Below are 19,008 nucleotides of genomic sequence, written 5' to 3'. Positions count from 1 at the left end.
AGAAAAAGTTGGTCCGAAATCACATATACGCAGAACAACATGCATCTGCGGCGGGATTCTTCTCCTAAAGCACAAATCAACACTCACCGAGCTGTTCAAGTCGCTCTTCAAGTTTTCATCCTGCAGACTCGAGACTGTCAACAGAAACGACGTTGTCAACAACACGCTCCAAAAAGCGTGCAAGAAATAACGGCTCAACGTTGCGACGAAATCTACACAATAGATGGCACGCGACCATGCTGGCAACGCCAAGCAAAAACCCGAACATAAGAAGTCTTAAGTGGTACCTGCACCTTCGCCGCCCGTGTCTGAGCAAAGTGGGATATTTGAATGGCCCATCCTGGTCAATCTGGACGCCTGGTTAGCAGCGTTCTTCGGATGAGTGTTGGAAAACATCAAAAGGCCCAATACTCATTCATTGAAAAGGACTTCAATGGAATATCAGGCGGAAGTTGTTCGGTGCGCTAGCGAGGAACATTGGTCACACGGATAAGACAGTAGTATTGGCCTTATTCCTCGGATAAAACCAGGAGAATAAAGACATAGTTAGGTTGATATTTCGGCAACATGTGTTCCTCAACACAATAGCGGAAGTGTACAGAAGTATAAACAACGGAATTCTGCTCTTGCTTCGAGAAAGACGTGTTGCCGAAATAATAACCTAACTCTATCCCCATTTTTGTTTCTTTCGAAGAATAAGGCTTATACTACTGTCTTATCTGAATATCACGCGGTAAAAACACACATTTGACGATGCTTTTTCAGTATCTCCGATGTTCGCGCCTGTTCACACTGCGGAACAAAGACGAAATGTTTGGTCTCTCTGATAGCGTTTCTATCGTCACATCCAAAAAATGCTGCTAGCTTATTAATCTAACATCTCACATACATCAGACAGTAGACAGTAGACAAAAGCCGCGCAGGCGCGGCCGAGCTGTAGTCTATATAATATCCTAAGCTAACGACTAATGACGTGACAAATTAAGGTAATAATGCCTTTGGTAAACTATGCCGCTCATTAGACTGCTGAACACAGCAGACTTTCCATTACACCGGAAATAGACCTGTATGCATACGCTTTTTCCCTGAACATTTCTAACGCGTGAAACGAAAGCAGAGCCTTAGGCATGCTCGCTTTTACATCAGACAATTATAGCGCATAAAGCGACAGCAGGGCCTTAGTCGCGCTTATTCTAGCGCGCCAAAACACCTTTCCGGACGTGGCTTCAGCCTCGTAAGCCGCACCGGTCAGCGTCAGCGTCAACACCGCCCGACCCCGCCTCGCGAGGCGGCCGCCGCGGCCCATAACGGGCCCGCTCGGCCGGCCGGGCGCGCGGCGGCTGCGGCGTCTCCGCGGCGGTCCACACCTCGCCACCTCCATCCATCGACCGGACCGGCGGGCGCGCCAATAACAGGCGGCCGTGCACGCCTGTGACGTCACGCACCGCACCTCGCCGGCTCCCGCGAGAGGGGGCAGCCGGGCGGGGCGGGCATCAGCAGGGCAAACAGCCGCGCCCGGCGCACAAACACGGCGCGCCGGCCGGCGCGTGTTTGTTTCCAAGTCGCTGGAGACTTTTTATCTCGAGAATTCTACGGGTATTTGGTGGCATCTTGCGGTCCCAAAAATTTCTCTAATTTGCTGAGGCCCCGGCGAACAGGACGAGCTGTGGCGCTGGGAGCTCGGTTTTGGTGGCAAATTCGATGTGGTGTTGGGTGTAACGGTTGTCGGTTGTCCACGCATTCCGCTTATTCCACCTTGTCCCAGCACCAGATGCCGATACCTATCCACCACGTGGAATACCACATTAATGTGCCACGAACTAGGCGACTACCCTGTGCCGCCTTGCAGCCAATGGAGAAGTGGCTGCGGATTGCGGAGCCCCTGAACAGGTGGTAAGGTGCCTGCCTAGCGAGCAGTCAGTCAGGGTCTCAGCCAGAGGGGGCGGGCACAGAGTTGAGAAAGGCTCCCCTGACAGAGAAAAGTCTACCCTCCAAAACGACATCGCCGGATATGTCCCATTTGTCGATGACGGCATGTTTTTCCTCGAAGTTTTTTGTTCTTCTCCTTTTCTTCCATAACTGGAATAGAAGCTGCTGCCAGACAAATTCCGCCTAAATCTTATTATCAATAAAGTGAAGAAATAATGCGTCAAGCCATTCCATGAAATAAATCGCCGGCGCTTTCCATTTTACAATGGCTCAGCGGACTCTTTCTAAGCCGATAGAGCTAAGAACCTTAGTCAGAATTGTTACTTGGGCTCTACAGAGATATTACGGACCCTCGGATGCACATTCTAGATCGAAATGGGTCAACAACTTGTGTTAACCTGGCCAGGCCATGTTTGTCTGCAAATGTTCAACATTCAGTCAGAATCGAGTAGTGATACAAATTATGCAACGAAGCTTTGCACACGCGCGCTCTCAAATTTTCAGAAACAAAAAGATCGAAGCCAGGTATTGCAGTTTCCGTAAGCCGCGCAGCGTCGGACCAGGGGCTCTAACACTAAGCCGTGGCCAACGGGCGGACAAAACTGATGACGGATCTGAAAAGAGTACCATTGAACACTTTGGGACATCAAATCGTACTCTTAACGCGTACTTCGGGTGCAAATTTCGCTGGCACGATTTTTAGATTGATGATAAGAACCGATTGGTCTTTACAGCACCGTGAAGCGGTGCTGAAATCTGGTGGCGGAACTGGAGAAGTAAAGTTAGAATCTCTATTTTTCATGATGTGGTAACTTTTAATTTGCCCACAGGTCAACCACAAAGTTGAAAAAATACGCCCAGTCTCATCTTTGAACGGTGCGAATCAAGTTGGAAGATTTCAGACATCATCTTGGGCGTGCAGGCTCAAACATTTTAGTGTAATTTGTTTCACTCATCGATTCCGTCAAAGAATGAACGTTTTCAGGCAAACATGGGATGGCCTCATACGTTTTCGAACTCATTTCGATCCACTCCATTCAGCGCTTATGAGTCCCCTTTTCTCTCCGGGCAAGGATTCCTTTAAGTAGAACACTAGATGGCACACTTCTGTCTCCGGTCTGGAGTTAAAGGGCCGTTCCGCTCCACCGCGGCGGAGTGCCTTCCGAATCCCATTCTGGCGACACCTGGTCGATTCAGAGAACCTCAGAGGGATACATCGCATCACATTGGCCTCCGCCCTGACGCAGGAGGCCTTCTGACGCGCGCAGTTGGACCCGGATCGACGCAGAGGCCCTCATTGACGCAATAACATTCCTGATCGCCGCCGGTGGCCCAATAAGCGGACCAGACTTCAACTGAGCTTATCGGGCCAATACTGAAATTGTGTTGGGGGGCCCACCGTCCGGTACTGGGGGTCCCGACTGGCACAGGACCCTTCCACTGTCTCCATGCGAACACTCGTCATCAGTTGGCATGTTTTCTTTCATTGCCAGAGGGCCCCGACCAACGCAAGAGGTCGTCTCTCATTTGGGATTCCGTCCCCGTCCCTGTTGAGCAAATGTTTCCCTGACCGACTCCAGGTTCCTTGCCAGCACAGGGGCCTTGGTACCTGTACCCTGTTAGGCACTGGGCCCCCTGACCGGTACATGAGCCCCGCACTGTTGCAGGGGCCCGGTACAACGCAAATCACGAGCCCGGCCTTATCCCTGATTGGGAAATATGACCCAAGAGTTCAGACCGACACGGAAACGACCATTCGGTGTTGGTGCCCTCTGGCCGAGATAGAGGAGCACTACGTCTCAGGGCCCCCCATTGAGTACAAGAGACCTTATGACTGACATTTGAGATCACAGCCCTATGGGCGAATGTCCTTAATGTGACCTACAGCCTGTCCTTCCGGTTATTCGTCCTTACAATCAGGTCGTTAATGTCTGGTCTCGAAAGACCCTTTGGGCCCTCTTCAGGCCCTCTTAAGCACCGTTCCTGGCCGACTCAGGATCGTTTGCCGCCACGGAACCTCTGTTAGGCACTGTGGCCCCTGACTGACACAGGAGTCCCTTATTGTGTCGGGGACCCCGAAAATTGCGAATCACCGGCCCCGGCCTCGTTCCCACTTAGGCATTGGGCCACAAGGGCCCAGACTGACATGGAGCAGGCTGTTTGGCTCCGTGTTGGGACCTCACGTAATAAGGAAAGAGAGCCATAATAAGAGGGCCCTAGTAGAACCCTCGGACTGATATTTCGGGTCACAACACTACGGGTAGGGTGGGTGGGGGGGGGGGGGGGTGGTCCAATTCCAATCGGGCCTTGATCTTGGGTCCCGAGAGAACCTTAGGGCCCCTCTTCGAACCCCGCAGACACGGCTCGCGGTGACTCGGGTCACTCACCGACACAGGACCCCCTGTTAGGTACTGTAGGCCCCTGACCGACACCCTCATGGTTTCAGTGGCCCCGAGTAATACCAGCCGCGGGCTCGATTTTGCTCGTGCTTGGGAAATGGGCCCCAAGATGGAAATGGGCCACCAACACGTGTACGGTGTTGGTGGTCTCCGACCGAAATAGAGGCCCGCACTGTCTCAGGGGTTTCCAATCGATGCAAGAAGCTCTTAAGCTCAAGAAGCTCTCAGGAAGCCGCCATTTGAGGTCACGGCCTCACGGGTGGAAGCGCATCCTCGATGGACCTTCGGATACATGACCTCCAATCAAGATGACAATGGGCCTTTCAGTCGAGCTCCTGATCTTTGGTCCCGAAGGGCCCTTAGGCTCCTCTCTGGACGTCCTAAAACAAGGCCCGTGACAGACTCGGGGCCACTGGCCGACACATGACCCCCTGCTAGGCCCCGTGCACCCCTGACATTCGCAGGGGCCCCAGCCATTCTTTCATGTCGTGGCCCCGGTGCCTTGGTTCTGCTTTGGCAATGGCCCCCTCGGATTCAGACCGACAGGGAGCTAGATGTTCGGTGTTCGTGGTCGTCTGCCGACTGAGACACCCGCATTGCTTCAGGGGGTCCTCAAACGGCACAATGGAACCCTGGATGATATTTCAGGCCACGACCCTACGTGCTGCAATTATTTATGTAATCTACAGCCAGTCTTATGGGCTCTTATGCCCTCCCACCGAGCCCCTAATCATCTGTTCCGGTAGGCCGCCCGGACCCCTCTTCCAGCCTCATGAAACACTGCCCTTGGTAGCTCGGGGCCCCTTGCGAACACAGGGCCCTCTGTTAGGCACTGTGGACCCCTAACAGATATGGGAACCCGACCAATGTAAATCGTCGGTCCTGGCTTTGTAGCTGATTGGGAAGTGGGCCCTCAGGCCCATGCCGATACGGAGCCGACTGTGCGGTACTGGTGGTGCCCGACCGAAGTACAGGCTTATATCGACTCAAGTGGTCCCCGATCGGCGCAAAAAGCGCTCTGATTCATTTGAGGGCCCATCTCCGCCGGCCGGGTACCTTTAAGCCCTCCACTCGGGCCCTTGATCGTCGGTCCCGTTTGTCCCCTGCCTCTGACCGACTCGGGGCCCATTGCCAATACAGGGCCCCCTTTTTAGGCGCCGTGGGTCCCTGACAAACACTGGGGCCCCGACTAATGTAACTCGCTAGCTCCTGCCTTGTACCTGCTTGGACCTACTGGAATAGACGCTCAGGCCCATGCCGACACGGAGCCGGCTGTGCGTTATTGGTGGTACTACACCGACATGTAGGCCGTTATCTACTCAGCGGGCGCCTGATCAGCGCACAGGGCCCTCTGGCTGACATTCGAGTGCGCGGCCCTACGAGCCGTGCCCCCCCCCCCTTTCCCCAAGGCATCTGGCCGGTCTTTGGGGTCCTTCTGGACCACACATTGGGCCGTCTCTAGCATTGCTTTAGTTTAAAAAACTCCGTTGCATCATTGCTTTAATTTACGAAACTGAGCCCCGGGTGGCACTTTTGCTTTCTCAGGGGTTGAACAACGATAACATGTAATGCACGATTCGTGCACACATACTCTCGCATTTAGTGGCATCACGCACCCAAAATTGAGAGCATTTTAGCAACATTGCTGGTGAATCCTTGCCAACTATAAGTCTCGGATCTCGGAAAACACAAACGAACCTCGCTTTAGCCGTCAGGACAACTGCTAAAGATATCATACCATGGCCTTTACACACATGTGCTTCGTGTCCTCGGTACCTGCACCCTTCTCAGCGACACCTGGATTGCAACGGACTACAGGCAATATAGGCATAAATCACTGTCATTGCAGTGTTTATGGCATTGCCCAGCCAGCTGGAGGAGAGGTTGAATTGCTCTCATGGCGACTGATGGAGGGCCCTAAGTGAGCGAATTGCACTGTTCATGCGATTGCACAAAGCCCAATGGGTTTGACATGGATGTTAGAGATTGCGAGTCACATGTTCAGGGTTAGCTCTTACGTGTTTCCCTGGAATTTAAAGCTGTCATTTGTCAACATTTAGTCTCGTGCATATTAACACGTGCCATAAATTTAGTAAGTAGGGGCACGTGCGCTCGGGACGGCCATACATGCAAACCCTGTTCTTTCTTCTCAAAGTCAGGGACTGGAACGCTTTCTCCAATTGAATAGGAAACTATATCCCTTGGTTACGCAGTATTTGCAACCACATTATCGTAGGTGTAAGGGCTGGCGTATTTCACCCGAGAGTGGATGCCAAACGCCGTCGTACGTCGCAGGGGGCCAACACCAGCATGTGATCAGGTCAAATGGCTTCCCGATTTTTCGTAACTCAACGGATTTCGCTTCCATTCATACGAGTGTTACAACACAAACTCCCCTTGGCAAGAGCTGTTCTGCTCTCTTTGATGTCTACGCTCTAGATATATCAACTGATGTCAGCACGACTTTGACCGCTTGGGGAAGCATGGTCAGGTTATCACATTCCCAATGAATCCGCCCATGATTTCGTCTCGCAGGCATCGCCAGTTACGAACCACCAAGCGCACCACAAGAAATATTGATCTAGAGTCAAATCGACGGGATTGCAGCGGCATCGAGAATCACTTTTAGAGACACTTCTCTTCACAAATCTCCCTAGAATACTGGTCGTTTTCGTTACCGTCAAGATCCGGTTTGACCATCCCGGCATGACGAAAGGGCGTGAGAGAAAATCTCCAGCACCAGAAGGCTACCAGCGGGGAAACAAAGGGGATGGGGCGGGAGGGGGGATGAGGGGGGGGGCGGATACGACCTCTGCTGGTCTCGGTGATTGATGGATACAGGTCGCTAGCGGGACGGGGCGGAGGGGGGGGGGAGGGGGGGGGGGGGAGCCACTCACCCGGACGTCAGCATGGGAGGAGCCGGGGAGGGCCAGCCGGCCGATCGGCCGTGCGGAAGGAGGCCCCGCCCGTCCCGCCCCGAAAGCCGATACAGCGGGGGAGAGAGCGAGGGGGAGGGGGGGGGGGGGGGGGGTGGGTACCACACAGGCCCGTCTGCCTCCCACCACGTGCTGCTGAACGCTCCGAAGCCAGCCCTCATATACAGCGGCATCATCAGTGGCAGAACCGCGGTGCGGACCGCAGAGAAGCGGACCACCAGCCTGTCCTCGGGCCAGCCGTGCCTTTTAAACCGCCCACTGAGCGGAGCTGAATAGAGAAGCGGCTTTGACGCTCCGCGACCGACTGCGACGTGCCGCCACACGTCCCTGACCGCACCCCTGACCGCACCCTGACCGCACCCCGACCGACCCCTCACGGCCCCCTCACGGACCGCCACGTTCGGCCTCGCGACCCGTCGCCACACCAGCCACAAATCGCGCGTCACCGCCCGGCCAGCGACCCTCGCACCGCCCGGCAGCTAGCGGCAGCAAAAGGGCACAGCTGTGATCTGCCGCCTGCGGAGCGGTGCCGGCGCGGCCGAGCAGGTGCGCGCCGGCCGCGACCGCGAGCGATCGCGAGGGCCCGCTGAGCTGCGCGACCCAGGCGCCGTGTGCCCGGCCCGCACCCGCTTACTCGCTGACCCGAATGCGACGAAGGGATAAATGTGACGTCACACCGAACAGGACGGGCCGTTGGCGTTTTCGCGAGGTTGGCGAGGCTACATGAGCGACATGCGCAGACGGGCCGAAATTAACATGTCAAAGCCAGGCCGACTGGCAGAGCAGCAGATGACAATATTGCCGGTCACGAGTGGCCGGTACCACGCGCTGAAGGTCACGTTAATGCATTATGCAGGACGGTGGGTCTGTTCGTGCGCGCGAGTTGGGCCGGGTCGGAGCGGGGCGGTGACGTCTCCACATTATGAGGCTTCAGGCGGACTGCGAGCGAACGTAAACTGAGGGAGACGAACTGCAGAGGAGGGGAGGCAGAGGACGGAAAGCCCCTCTTTGAAAGTGTGAAGAGGCTTTGACACGGAGAGAAGGGTGTGAGAGGTAAACCAAATGGGAAGACAAGGAAACAGGCGAGAAGAAGCAAACAGGGCAATAGGCAAAACAACTTAGCCACCATATAACTACATCCGGACCGGCACGGAAGCGAGGAAACGAGATAGACAAAAAGAGGGATCTCGGGGCAGCGAACCAGACGCCTCACACGGCGACGACGGGCGCTGCTTCGTCGGCGGAGAGGGCAGGAGGGGAGGCGCGTTCGCAGCCGCCGGCACTCACACATTGGCCGCAGCTGCGAGCCCAGCTCGTCGCGCGTCCACTCCTTGCGCTCCGTCCAGAGCGACAGGCTGGGCGCCAGGATCAGCTTATTGTCGTCCGGGTACGGCACGTTCAGGTAGTGCACCAGCACGATGTCCGGGTTCTGAAACGGCGAGCACGCCTCACGTCAGGGGCGGAGCATAGGGGCGGGCCTCGAGGTGATGGGCGACTCCGGCACGTCGATGAATCCCCGGCAACGCTGCGCGGCTGAAGGCTGACGATGGATGCATGTCGTGCTGACCGGTACTCATGTCTCCACACAACAGATGAGAGATTGTCACAACGCTTCCCTCGTCCACGCCGGCGCGCCAAGCCAAGCCAAGCCAAGCCCTGCCAAGCCAGCAGCCTGGCCGTCATCCCCACACACCTCACAACTACAGGCGGCGAACTTGCTATCGGCCGCCAGCTGACATCCAAAACCGCCCCGCCGGCGGCAGCCGTCGCACCCAACTTCCCAGGCCGTCACAGGCGCGACTCGTGGAACAATTGCAGCCTGGCTCCATCTTAGTTCAGCTTATTGTGGTCCAGTTCAGTCGTCGTCCCCGAACAAACCCCGACCTCGACCCCGACCAGCTGCGCGCACAATTTCACCTTCGTCGCGGCCCAATGATTGGCGATCGCGAGCCCATTTGGCATACAGGGCCAGGGGAGCGTTCGCAATCGCCAGCGTCTGGCGTGGGCCGACCATCGCTCAGTGGCGTCCGGCCGTCCGGCCGCCAGGCCGCCGCCTGCGCCGGCTCACTCTGGCGACGTGGGGCGAACGGACGGCGCCGGCCCCCGCTCGGTCCAGCCGACCGGCGCCGGTACAGCCCCGCCCCGCACCACAGCCAGGGACCATCACCCGCACCACAGCTGGAGACCATCAACCGCACCACGGCCGGGGACCATCACCCGCATCACAGCTGGGGACCATCACCCGCGCCACAGCCAGGAGCCATCACCCGCACCACAGCCGGGGACCATCACCCGCACCACAGCTGGGGACCATCACCCGTCCCACAGCCAGGAACCATCACCCGCACCACAGCTGGGGACCATCACCCGTCCCACAGCCAGGAACCATCACCCACACCACAGCCGGGACCATCACCCGCACCACAGCCAGGAACCATCACCCGCACCACAGCTGGGGAACATCACCCGCCCACAGCCAGGAACCATCACCGACACCGAGATCGACAGTGTCTAACATCGCCTTGACATGACCGCAGTGACCCAAATTGAAACGGTGTCAGAGTGTCACAGTGGATTATCCTCGTCCAACATGTTTTGACACTTGAAAGTTGGGGCGCAGGGGGAGTAAAAGCTAAAAAACGTAGGTATGCAAAATCTGTGTCCATCCTCCTAGTTCCTGTTCCATGGAAGACCACAGGAATAGCAAACCTCATCCGGCGCATGCCATTAGACATAAGGCACCACGCAGTAGCAGAAAACAACAGTACAGCCTAACGGGAATGTTCCACATTTGAAGATACTGACGTAGGTACCATGTATGATGAAATAAGCTCACTTATAACTATTGACATACTTTTGAAGTACAAAATGTGGTTCCGGGCAGCATAATTCTCTGTTGAGTAAATATACTTCTTAATGCGTCATGGTTTGATTACGCCACCGTATCTTGCATAACACTGAGAGCCAATCGACGGCCGTAATATCTGGAAATCGCGCTCACGAACGCCAGATATGAACGCCTCGATACTCATATTTTTCTTGGCCTTGATCGCCGCATGGTTTATGGAATAGCAGAATTTGAATGACGTTATTATGAGCTTATGAATGCCAAGGTGACTTTGACATACTCTCCCCGATATACCTTTCCCATTTTAACGGGCGCGTAGCTCAGAAACGATAGAGACTTGGGTCTTATGAAGGGCACACTTGTGGACAGCACCGGAAGGTTTTCAAGATGGCTATTTCAGTTCGAACCCCGTACAAATGTGGAACGCTCCCTTTCAGGAGCTGACAATGGGGAATCACTCCTGTTTGGGCGACATTTGCAACCGAAGGCCGCGAATTCCGGACGCTGACTGATCCGGCGTCACCGACCACCGTCACGGACCACCGTCAGCGGCCACCGTCATGGGCCACTGTCAGCGACCACCGTCACCGACCACCGTCACCGACCACCGTCACCGACCACCGTCAGTGGCCACCGTCAGCGGCCACCGGTCGCCGGTGCACCGGAGGGCGCCGAGCGCGGTTGGCACGGTCCGGCGGCTGGGGCAGGCCGCGGCCTGCGGTCTGCCGACGACAGGGCGGCACGACCGACGACCGCCTGCAGAGCCACGCTCCAGCGAGCCGTAAAACGCGGCCCGGCCGCCGCCGAGCGCTTCTGCCGACAGTGCGGAGGCGGCGCCGGCGGCGGGCGGCCCAACCCGAGGGACGGCGGCGGGGCAACGTCCGGGCGGAACAACGACGCGGGACGCCCGGGATTGGACGCAGAAGTCCCGGACTGAGCGTATGAGGTGGCGTCCCGAGCTGGGCAGCGCGGCGTCCTCAGATGAGCAGCTGGAGATATCGGACTGAGCGCACAAGGTGGCGTCCCGGGCTGGGCAGCGCGGCGTCCTCAGATGAGCAGCTGGAGATCTCGGACTGAGCGCACAAGGTGGCGTCCCGAGCTGGGCAGCGCGGCGTCCTCAGATGAGCAGCTGGAGATATCGGACTGAGCGCACAAGGTGGCGTCCCGGGCTGGGCAGCGCGGCGTCCTCAGATGAGCAGCTGGAGATATCGGACTGAGCGCACCAGGTGGCGTCCCGGGCTGGGCAGCGCAGCGTCCTCAGATGAGCAGCTGGAGATCTCGGACTGAGCGCACGAGGTGGCGTCCCGGGCTGGGCAGCACAGCGTCCTCAAATGAGCAGCTGGAGGTCCCGGACTGAGTGCACGAGATGGCGTCCCGAGCTGGGCAGCGCAGTGTCCTCAGATGAGCAGCTGGAGGTCCCGGACTGAGCACACGAAGTGGCGTCCCGAGCTGGGCGGTGCGGTGTCCTCAGATGAGCAGCTGGAGATATCGGAGTGAGCGCACAAGGTGGCGTCCCGAGATGGGCAGCGCGGTGTCCTCAGATGAGCAGCTGGAGGTCCCGGACTGAGCACACGAGGTGGCGTCCCGAGCTGGGCAGCACAGCGTCCTCAAATGAGCAGCTGGAGATATCGGACTGAGCACACGAAGTGGCGTCCCGAGCTGGGCAGCGCGGTGTCCTCAGATGAGCAGCTGGAGGTCCCGGACTGAGCACACGAGGTGGCGTCCCGAGCTGGGCAGCGCGGTGTCCTCAGATGAGCAGCTGGAGGTCCCGGACTGAGCACACGAGGTGGCGTCCCGGGCTGGGCAGCGCGGCGTCCTCAGATGAGCAGCTGGAGGTCCCGGACTGAGCGCACGAGGTGGCGTCCCGAGCTGGGCAGCGCGGCGTCCTCAAATGAACAGCTGGAGGTCCCGGACTGAGCGCAAAAGGTGGCGTCCCGGGCTGGGCAGCACAGCGTCCTCAGGTGAGCAGCTGGAAGACGCTCTGCGCTTAACAGTGGGAGGATGTCGTGGAGTGGACAAAAGATAACCCAGGACACGTCCTGGACTTAACGGTAGAAGAACGCCCTGAGGTAAACAGGGGAGGGGGAGGGGTTTTCCCAACCTGAGCGATGAAGGGATGTGCTAGACGTGAGTGTGGGAAGATGCGCTGGACAAAACAGTGGGCATATGCCTGGGGCTGGAAAATAAGTGTCCTGGGCTGGCCAGAAGACGACACCGTTGAGTGACCCGAACGCCTCAACACTTGCGGACCGAGTCCTGACCTAAACAGCAGAGGGACACTTAGGCACTGAGTGCGCAGCTGGCGAGCGTGTCGAACCGCTCAGCACGGAGGACGTGTGGGACGGAGGACGGAGCACCGTCAGCGTTGCCCGGTCCCCAGCCCCGCGTGCGTCTCCGCCGGACGCGGTTCGAGCTGAGCCGCTTCGGCTGTCCGGTGTCGCTGACCGCCCGCCTGAGTACGTCTAGGCCCGCAGCAGGCTGACGCCGATGGCGCACGGCGCCACCGTGCGGCCCGAGCCGACACCGTCCAGCCCGAGTTGACACTGTCCAGCCCGAGCCGACACCATCCAGCCCGAGCCAACACCGTCCAGCCTGAGCCGACACCGTCCGGCCCGAGCCGACACCGTCCAGCCTGAGCCGACACCGTCCGGCCCGAGCCGACATCGTCCAGCCTGAGCCGACACCGTCCAGCCCGAGCCGACACCCTCCAGCCTGAGCCGACACCGTCCAGCCCGAGTTGACACCGTCCAGCCCGAGCCGACATGGTCCAGCCTGAGCCGATACCGTCCGGCCCAAGCCGACGTCGTCCAGCCTGAGCCGACACCGTCCAGCCCGAGCCGACACCGTCCAGCCCGAGCCGACATGGTCCAGCCTGAGCCGACACTGTCCAGCCCGAGCCGACATGGTCCAGCCCGAGCCGACATCGTTCAGCCTGAGCCGACACTGTCCAGCCGGAGTCGACACCGTCCACCCTGAGCCGATGCCGTCCAGCCTGAGCCGACACAGTCCAGCCTGAGCCGACACAGTCCAGCCTGAGCTGACACCGCAGGCCGGCGGCCGTCACTGAGCCGACCTCCCTCCAGTCGCTAGCGACGCGTCCTGTCTCTCGCGCCCAATGGCGGCCGCTGTGCGGCCGGCGCAGCCCCGCCAGAAATAGGCGGAGGCCGCCCGGCGCCCGGCTGCGGCCGACAGCCTCGGCGACGGGCCTCCGGTGCCGGCAGGGGCGGCGCCGACTCGACCGGCGGGGCCGGCCTAGCGACCGCGCAGAAGCCAAGCGACGTCGACGGCCAGAGACAGCGCGAGCGGCGCCGGGCCGCCCGGCGGTGAGGGTAGCACTGCCCGGCACCGGGCGATCAAGCATAATCACGTGCTGGCTGACACAGAACGACCGCAAACAGCACGATCTTGAACGCCAGGTCGTCTGCGCGTCACGCTAAGGGTCGATTGCGCGGGAGGGCGGAGGAGAACGCTACAAAAAGAGCCCGACGCGGTCAGCCACGTCACCGATGCCTATGCAAGCCCGCGGCACGGCCCGGCTCCGCTCCACGATGGCGGCCCGGCGCCGTCGACCGCCGCCTTCGGGCGGCGACGGCTGATGGCGGCGCCAACGGTCGAGCGGACGTTTGACCAAAGTGGTGTGCGGCAGTAACGGCGCCGATGCCCTCCCAGCGCCATTACAGCGAGCTCAGGATGCTTTTGACGCGGTGCCTGAGCTGGACACGGGCTCGTTCGTCCGAGGGACGCGCGCATTCGTCAGAGCCCGCGGGCCAGAGAGGGCCGCGCCGCCGGCGACACTCACCTGCAGAAGCCAGTAGCACCGCCGGTGGAACGTCGGCAGGATGGCAGAATGGACGTAACAGCCGTAAATGCACTGCAACAGCGAAGCAGGCGCCGGTGAGAGGGCGGCTGGCACGACTCGTTCAGCGAGGACAAACGATGTTTGGCAGAGAGGGGTTCTGTTACGAGGACAGACGATATTCGGTAGGGCGGAGTTGTGTCATGACACGTGTCTCAACTTTAACAAAAGTCGAGACACGTGTCATGGCACCATCGCCAGCGGCCCGCCGACGGTACGTCCATAACATCGACCAGTCAACCAACACAACTCCGACAACTTGTTCGGCATTCCAACGCGAGAAACAGCGGGCGGACACATGACTGCCCTCTGGCTACCACCTTCGGCAGCACCAGTAGCAGAGGTTGTCCCTAGGTGACATCAAGAGCGCCCACGCAGTAAAAAATCATACACATACGCCATTTGCTAACCGCTTTGCCAGGAAAGGAAGCGGCTCAGAGCGCCACGGTCTCTGGGATTTCTGCGGGCTAGCCCAGTGACTGTCATGACAAGCGACGGCAAGCGACGGCCACACCCACCATTTACGTGAACTCTGATGAAATAACCTTAAGGTGCATTTATCGCAGCATCATGAGCGGGCCTGACTTCCAGCACGTTACGACTTTTAAATAGCTTTTAAGGACACTTGGCTGATGGGGCCGAAAGTTTGCTGACAACGGCGCGTAGCTCATGCCACAGGCCGTCACATTGCAGTATATCGTGCAGGGGCTCCATCAAGCTCCGTTAAACGTCGAGAGCAATAAACGCTGGGTGAGAGACAGGACGGACCATATAGGGAAGCGGCGGGGAGGCGTGACGGCCCCAGCGCGCGGCGTTCTGACCATGTGTTCTCAGCGCAATACACGGTGTGATGGTCATTTGTCTCGGTTTGCAGGTCATCAGTGTGACCTTGCCATCCGCTGGGAGGATTAATTGCGGCGAGTGGCTCCCATCGCTGCGACATCCACGCTCTCCACGGATAGCGGGAGCTGCAGGGCTAGAGTATGTGGGTAACGGACCAACCGCGGAGCCGAGTCATGGGACAGTGCCACGGCACGGTCGGCAGTGGGACGAGACAACGCGACACGTCTGAAGGATTCACATCCGCCGGGTTGGGGGGGGGGACGCTTAGGTCCATATTTTTTTGCCATAGGTGGCTGCTGACAGAAAAGAAAATCGGCGTGAAGCGTTCCCAACAAACTCCGCCCCACCCTCCCTTAGAGCGAGTGTCCCATCTTTGGAGCATATTTCAAAACCATGCTCTAGTGAAACCTCATGACTAGTTCGTGTAATAATGGCACTTGGTAGCATCAATGTAGCACCGTCAAGACATAGTAATATCAGCTTTAATTATTGTCTAGTCGAGATAGCGCTGTCAACGCTTTGTAACAGCACTGCCCTTCTTCCCTGAAGTCGCGACTGCGGTCGTCATGACGACCACCACGCGAACCTCTACTGGTGTGAATAAAAGAACCTTCGTGATCGGCCCAGCGGGTAAGGGCCTGCTACCGAGAAACGCATCGCTTGGAGCTTGAACCAGTGCGTCACGCGAATCATGTGATGCCCCCAACCATAAGTCAAAGTGCGGCTACAATAGGGCCACTGCAGTGGCTCTATTCACTGTGGTCAACGCTGCAGGAGAGAAATCGAAGCCATAGTTAACGTTTCGTCGAATTCGCGGGATAATAGCTTTGTGTTCGCATATCGCTCCGTCTAAACAGAGATTTTCTAGCGTCCGTAGTATTTATCATACAAAGACTTTGACACATTAGTGTGCTGTTTACGCTGCAGAACACACACGATGGAAGAAGCAAGACAACTGATGTGTGTTACTTTCATAGTGGCGAGCGGGGGGGGGGGGGGGGGGGGTCAAACGTGATTTCTTCCACAGGGTCGGCTACTTCAAATAAAAATTATGGGCTGTTCAGAAGATTTTCAAGAAAATTGGTAACACTCATCAAATCGTACGCGTCTGATGTAGCAATAAGTGAAAAGTGTAAAACGGTGGGATACTCCCTTTAAGAAAGCCTGGTAACGCCCCTGCTAGCGGCAATCGCTGCTGGCAGTGGCCTGTACAGCGCCGAGCTCACCTCGATGCCCTGCACCTTCAGCTTCATGTGATCTTCCCGCGTGGTTTTGCCATCCTTCCGCTTCTTCCAGCAGTAGCCATCTCGCCTGTAGCGCACCTTCTTCCTGCTGTACAGCATCAAAGACCCGCTGGAAGGCCTGCAAACCAGAGCGCATCAGCCGCGGGCCACACATCCCACCGACGCAGGCACCCGACCTACGGCGGGCGAGCGTGTGGCGTGCCGTTGTCACCAGAGGCGGGAACAACACCCAGGCTTTATGAGGAGTCCACCCTGCCGCCGCTGCTGATCGGATGCTGCCGGCGGGTTGCGGTGGCTGTGAGCCGCTGTCCTGCAGAGCGGCTGGCGGGGCGGGGACGTGCTGACCAGTGTGGGCCAGGCCGGTGCGATCGCGGTCCCAAACAGCGCTTAGGCGACTCGTCAACTGACTGGCCACTGGCAGCTGGTTGGGAGAGACAGTGTGAGGTGCTGTGTCTTTCGATCCAGCTGTCCGTTAAGCTGAACTTGTTCGACACCGGCAGCCCGGCCAGGCTCCTTGCGACAAGTCGCGCTTGGTGAAGGTTCTGATCCCAGGGCCGTTTCTGCGTAACAATCGCTCAAGTTCTAAAATAAAACCGTCTGTTCAGAGAGTATTATTGGCAGCTTTATTTATATCTTCCAGTACACAAAAGCCTGGCCTGTATGCTTACACCAATTCTCGGATAGCATCAAAAAGTGGAAAGACACCACATCACCCCAAAGCGGCGAAACGCTCCAATGTCTAACTCTCTGACATTTTCGTGTCATAAAATAAGCCAGCCTTAATGTTTGTCAAACTGACAATAAGACCAGGATCCTCGATAACATGGCTACATTCGCAAAGTAAGATATACGAGCGGCGCTGCATCGCGGCCAAATAACGCCGACGAAATATGACCAAAGCATAATTCAAAACGCGCAGCTGTTCCACCATCTTCCTATGACGAGGTCCTCTCTTCGGAGCTTTGAAACCTAAAGTGAGAGCTCTGAAGCAGCCAGCGCGGCGCACCTCAACATGGGCCTCACATCCAGAGCAATAGACACGCATCAACACCACAAACAGGGCTCACGGCCGCGGCGACGCCGCTCCCATCGTGGCTCAACGAAAACGAGCCGCCGGCGAACAACAGCGCTCCGCGGCACGGCAACGGCAGGCGACACGCACGGGGCGCCGGCGGTATTAGCGATATGAACCCAAGAGCGGGCACGACAGGAGCGCTACTCACGCCATACACCGGAGCTGGTCCGGACGGCGGCGCACGGCATAGTTTGGGCGGCTCGCGACAGGGTCAGGGCCGTTCACAACAAGTCAGGGCAGCGGCACACAATACAGTCAGGGCAGCGGCACTGACACAATCGGGGCAGCGGCACACAACACGGCCAGGGCAGCGACACACAACAAAGTCAGGGCAGCGGCACACAACACAGTCGGGCAGCGGCACACAGCACAGTCAGGGCAGCGACACACAACACAGTCAGGAGAGCGGCACGCAACACGGTCAGGGCTGACACACAACACGGTCAGGACAGCGGCACACAACACAGTCGGGCGGCGGCACACAAGGCCAGGGCAGTGGCACATGGCACAGTCAGAGCAGCGGCACATGACACAGTCAGGACAGCGGCACATGATACAGCCACGGTGGCGGCACACGACACAGTCAGGGCAGCGGCACACATTTGTATGGGGTTTTGAACTGAAAAAGACATCTTGTATATCATTTGGTGTAGTTCCCAATCATACCCTCATCAAGACCTACACATCCCTCCAATTTTTGAGCTACATGTCCACGGAAATGTGCAGACTATTTCGTACAGGCTATTTCAAGGTCAACCAGGCGTTCATGACGCCACAATAGTGTCATTCAAATCTTGTCATTCCACTCGCCATGCGGCGATCAAGACCAATAGAAATATGCTCAAGTCGTTCATATCTGGCGTTCGTGAGCACGATTTCCATATATAACGGCCGTCAATTGGCTCTTATTCATTCATATGCTAGCCACGGTGACGCAGTTAAGCAGTGACGCATCAAGGAATATCTTTACTGAGTAGAGGAATTGGGTTATCTAGAGCAGTCTTTTCCACTTGAAAATATGTCAACATTTATAAGTGAGCGTATTTCATTATATCTGGCGCTCGCTTTACTACCTTCAAATGTGGAACATTCCCTTCAACAACAAATAGTGCTGTCTCCGTCATGTTTGTCAGCCGTTTACTACAAAGCCACGCAGGAAGAGCCAAGCCGACATGACGGGGCCCCATCCTTTGACGATGACCCACAGCTCCAGCCGAGCCCGTGCGGTCAGGGTCACGCGCCCTTCCAAAGGTCACGCCGCCACCGGCACAATGCCGCGCCAGGCGACCACCCGCAGGCGGCTGACACGCATTGTTCGGGGCGAGGGCGCGGCGGGTGGCGCCCATCACGTGACCCGTGACGCGCGGACGGGGTGTGGCCCGGGTCGTCTGTCTCCCCGCGCCGCTGCCCGGTTGGGCGGCGACACGTCCAGCACCGGTGCAGGACGGGCCGCCGGCGCCGCGCGCGGCCAGACCGCGGCTGACGGCGGCGGGTGATGGATGGTGGCTCATGGCGCGCCGGCGGATGGACGGGTTATGGGCGGCATCTGACGCTGTCCGACATCACCAGCCGGCGCGGCCCGCCCCCGGCACGTTCGCGCACGCCGAACACCAGCCGTCAGAGGCGCCGAACGCAGCTCATCCTCGCCGGCGATGCCTGTGAGACAACGCGCTGACGGTCCGTGACGTAGCGCGCCGAAGCACGATATGGTACACGGTGTCACTACCGCACGTGTGTCAACTGCTGCACGGTGTCACTACAGTGCTTACTGTGCCACTACCGCACGGTTGTCGCTACAGCGTTACTGTGTCACTGCTGCACGGTGTCGCTACAGCGCTACTGTGTCCCTGCCGCACGGTTGTCGCTACAGTGCTACGG

General features: G+C 58.0%; 1 protein-coding gene across 1 annotated transcript in view; it reads right to left on the bottom strand.

The window, feature by feature from the left end:
- LOC119109999 (calmodulin-binding transcription activator 2) overlaps nucleotides 1-19,008 on the bottom strand; it is a gene marked incomplete at its 5' end in the record, with an annotated part of 60,891 nt that overhangs the window by 31,586 nt on the left and 10,297 nt on the right. The window contains 4 exons of the mRNA XM_037233746.1: nucleotides 88-134; nucleotides 8,552-8,693; nucleotides 13,912-13,983; nucleotides 16,038-16,173. Coding sequence (XP_037089641.1) covers nucleotides 88-134; nucleotides 8,552-8,693; nucleotides 13,912-13,983; nucleotides 16,038-16,173 — 397 coding nt within the window. The remainder of the gene's footprint in view (nucleotides 1-87; nucleotides 135-8,551; nucleotides 8,694-13,911; nucleotides 13,984-16,037; nucleotides 16,174-19,008) is intronic.

Source organism: Pollicipes pollicipes, unplaced genomic scaffold, assembly GCF_011947565.3.
Source record: "Pollicipes pollicipes isolate AB1234 unplaced genomic scaffold, Ppol_2.1 Scaffold_7231;HRSCAF=8579_pilon_pilon_pilon, whole genome shotgun sequence".
NCBI lineage: Eukaryota > Metazoa > Arthropoda > Thecostraca > Pollicipedomorpha > Pollicipedidae > Pollicipes > Pollicipes pollicipes.
This window is presented reverse-complemented; position numbering and strand designations above follow the sequence as displayed.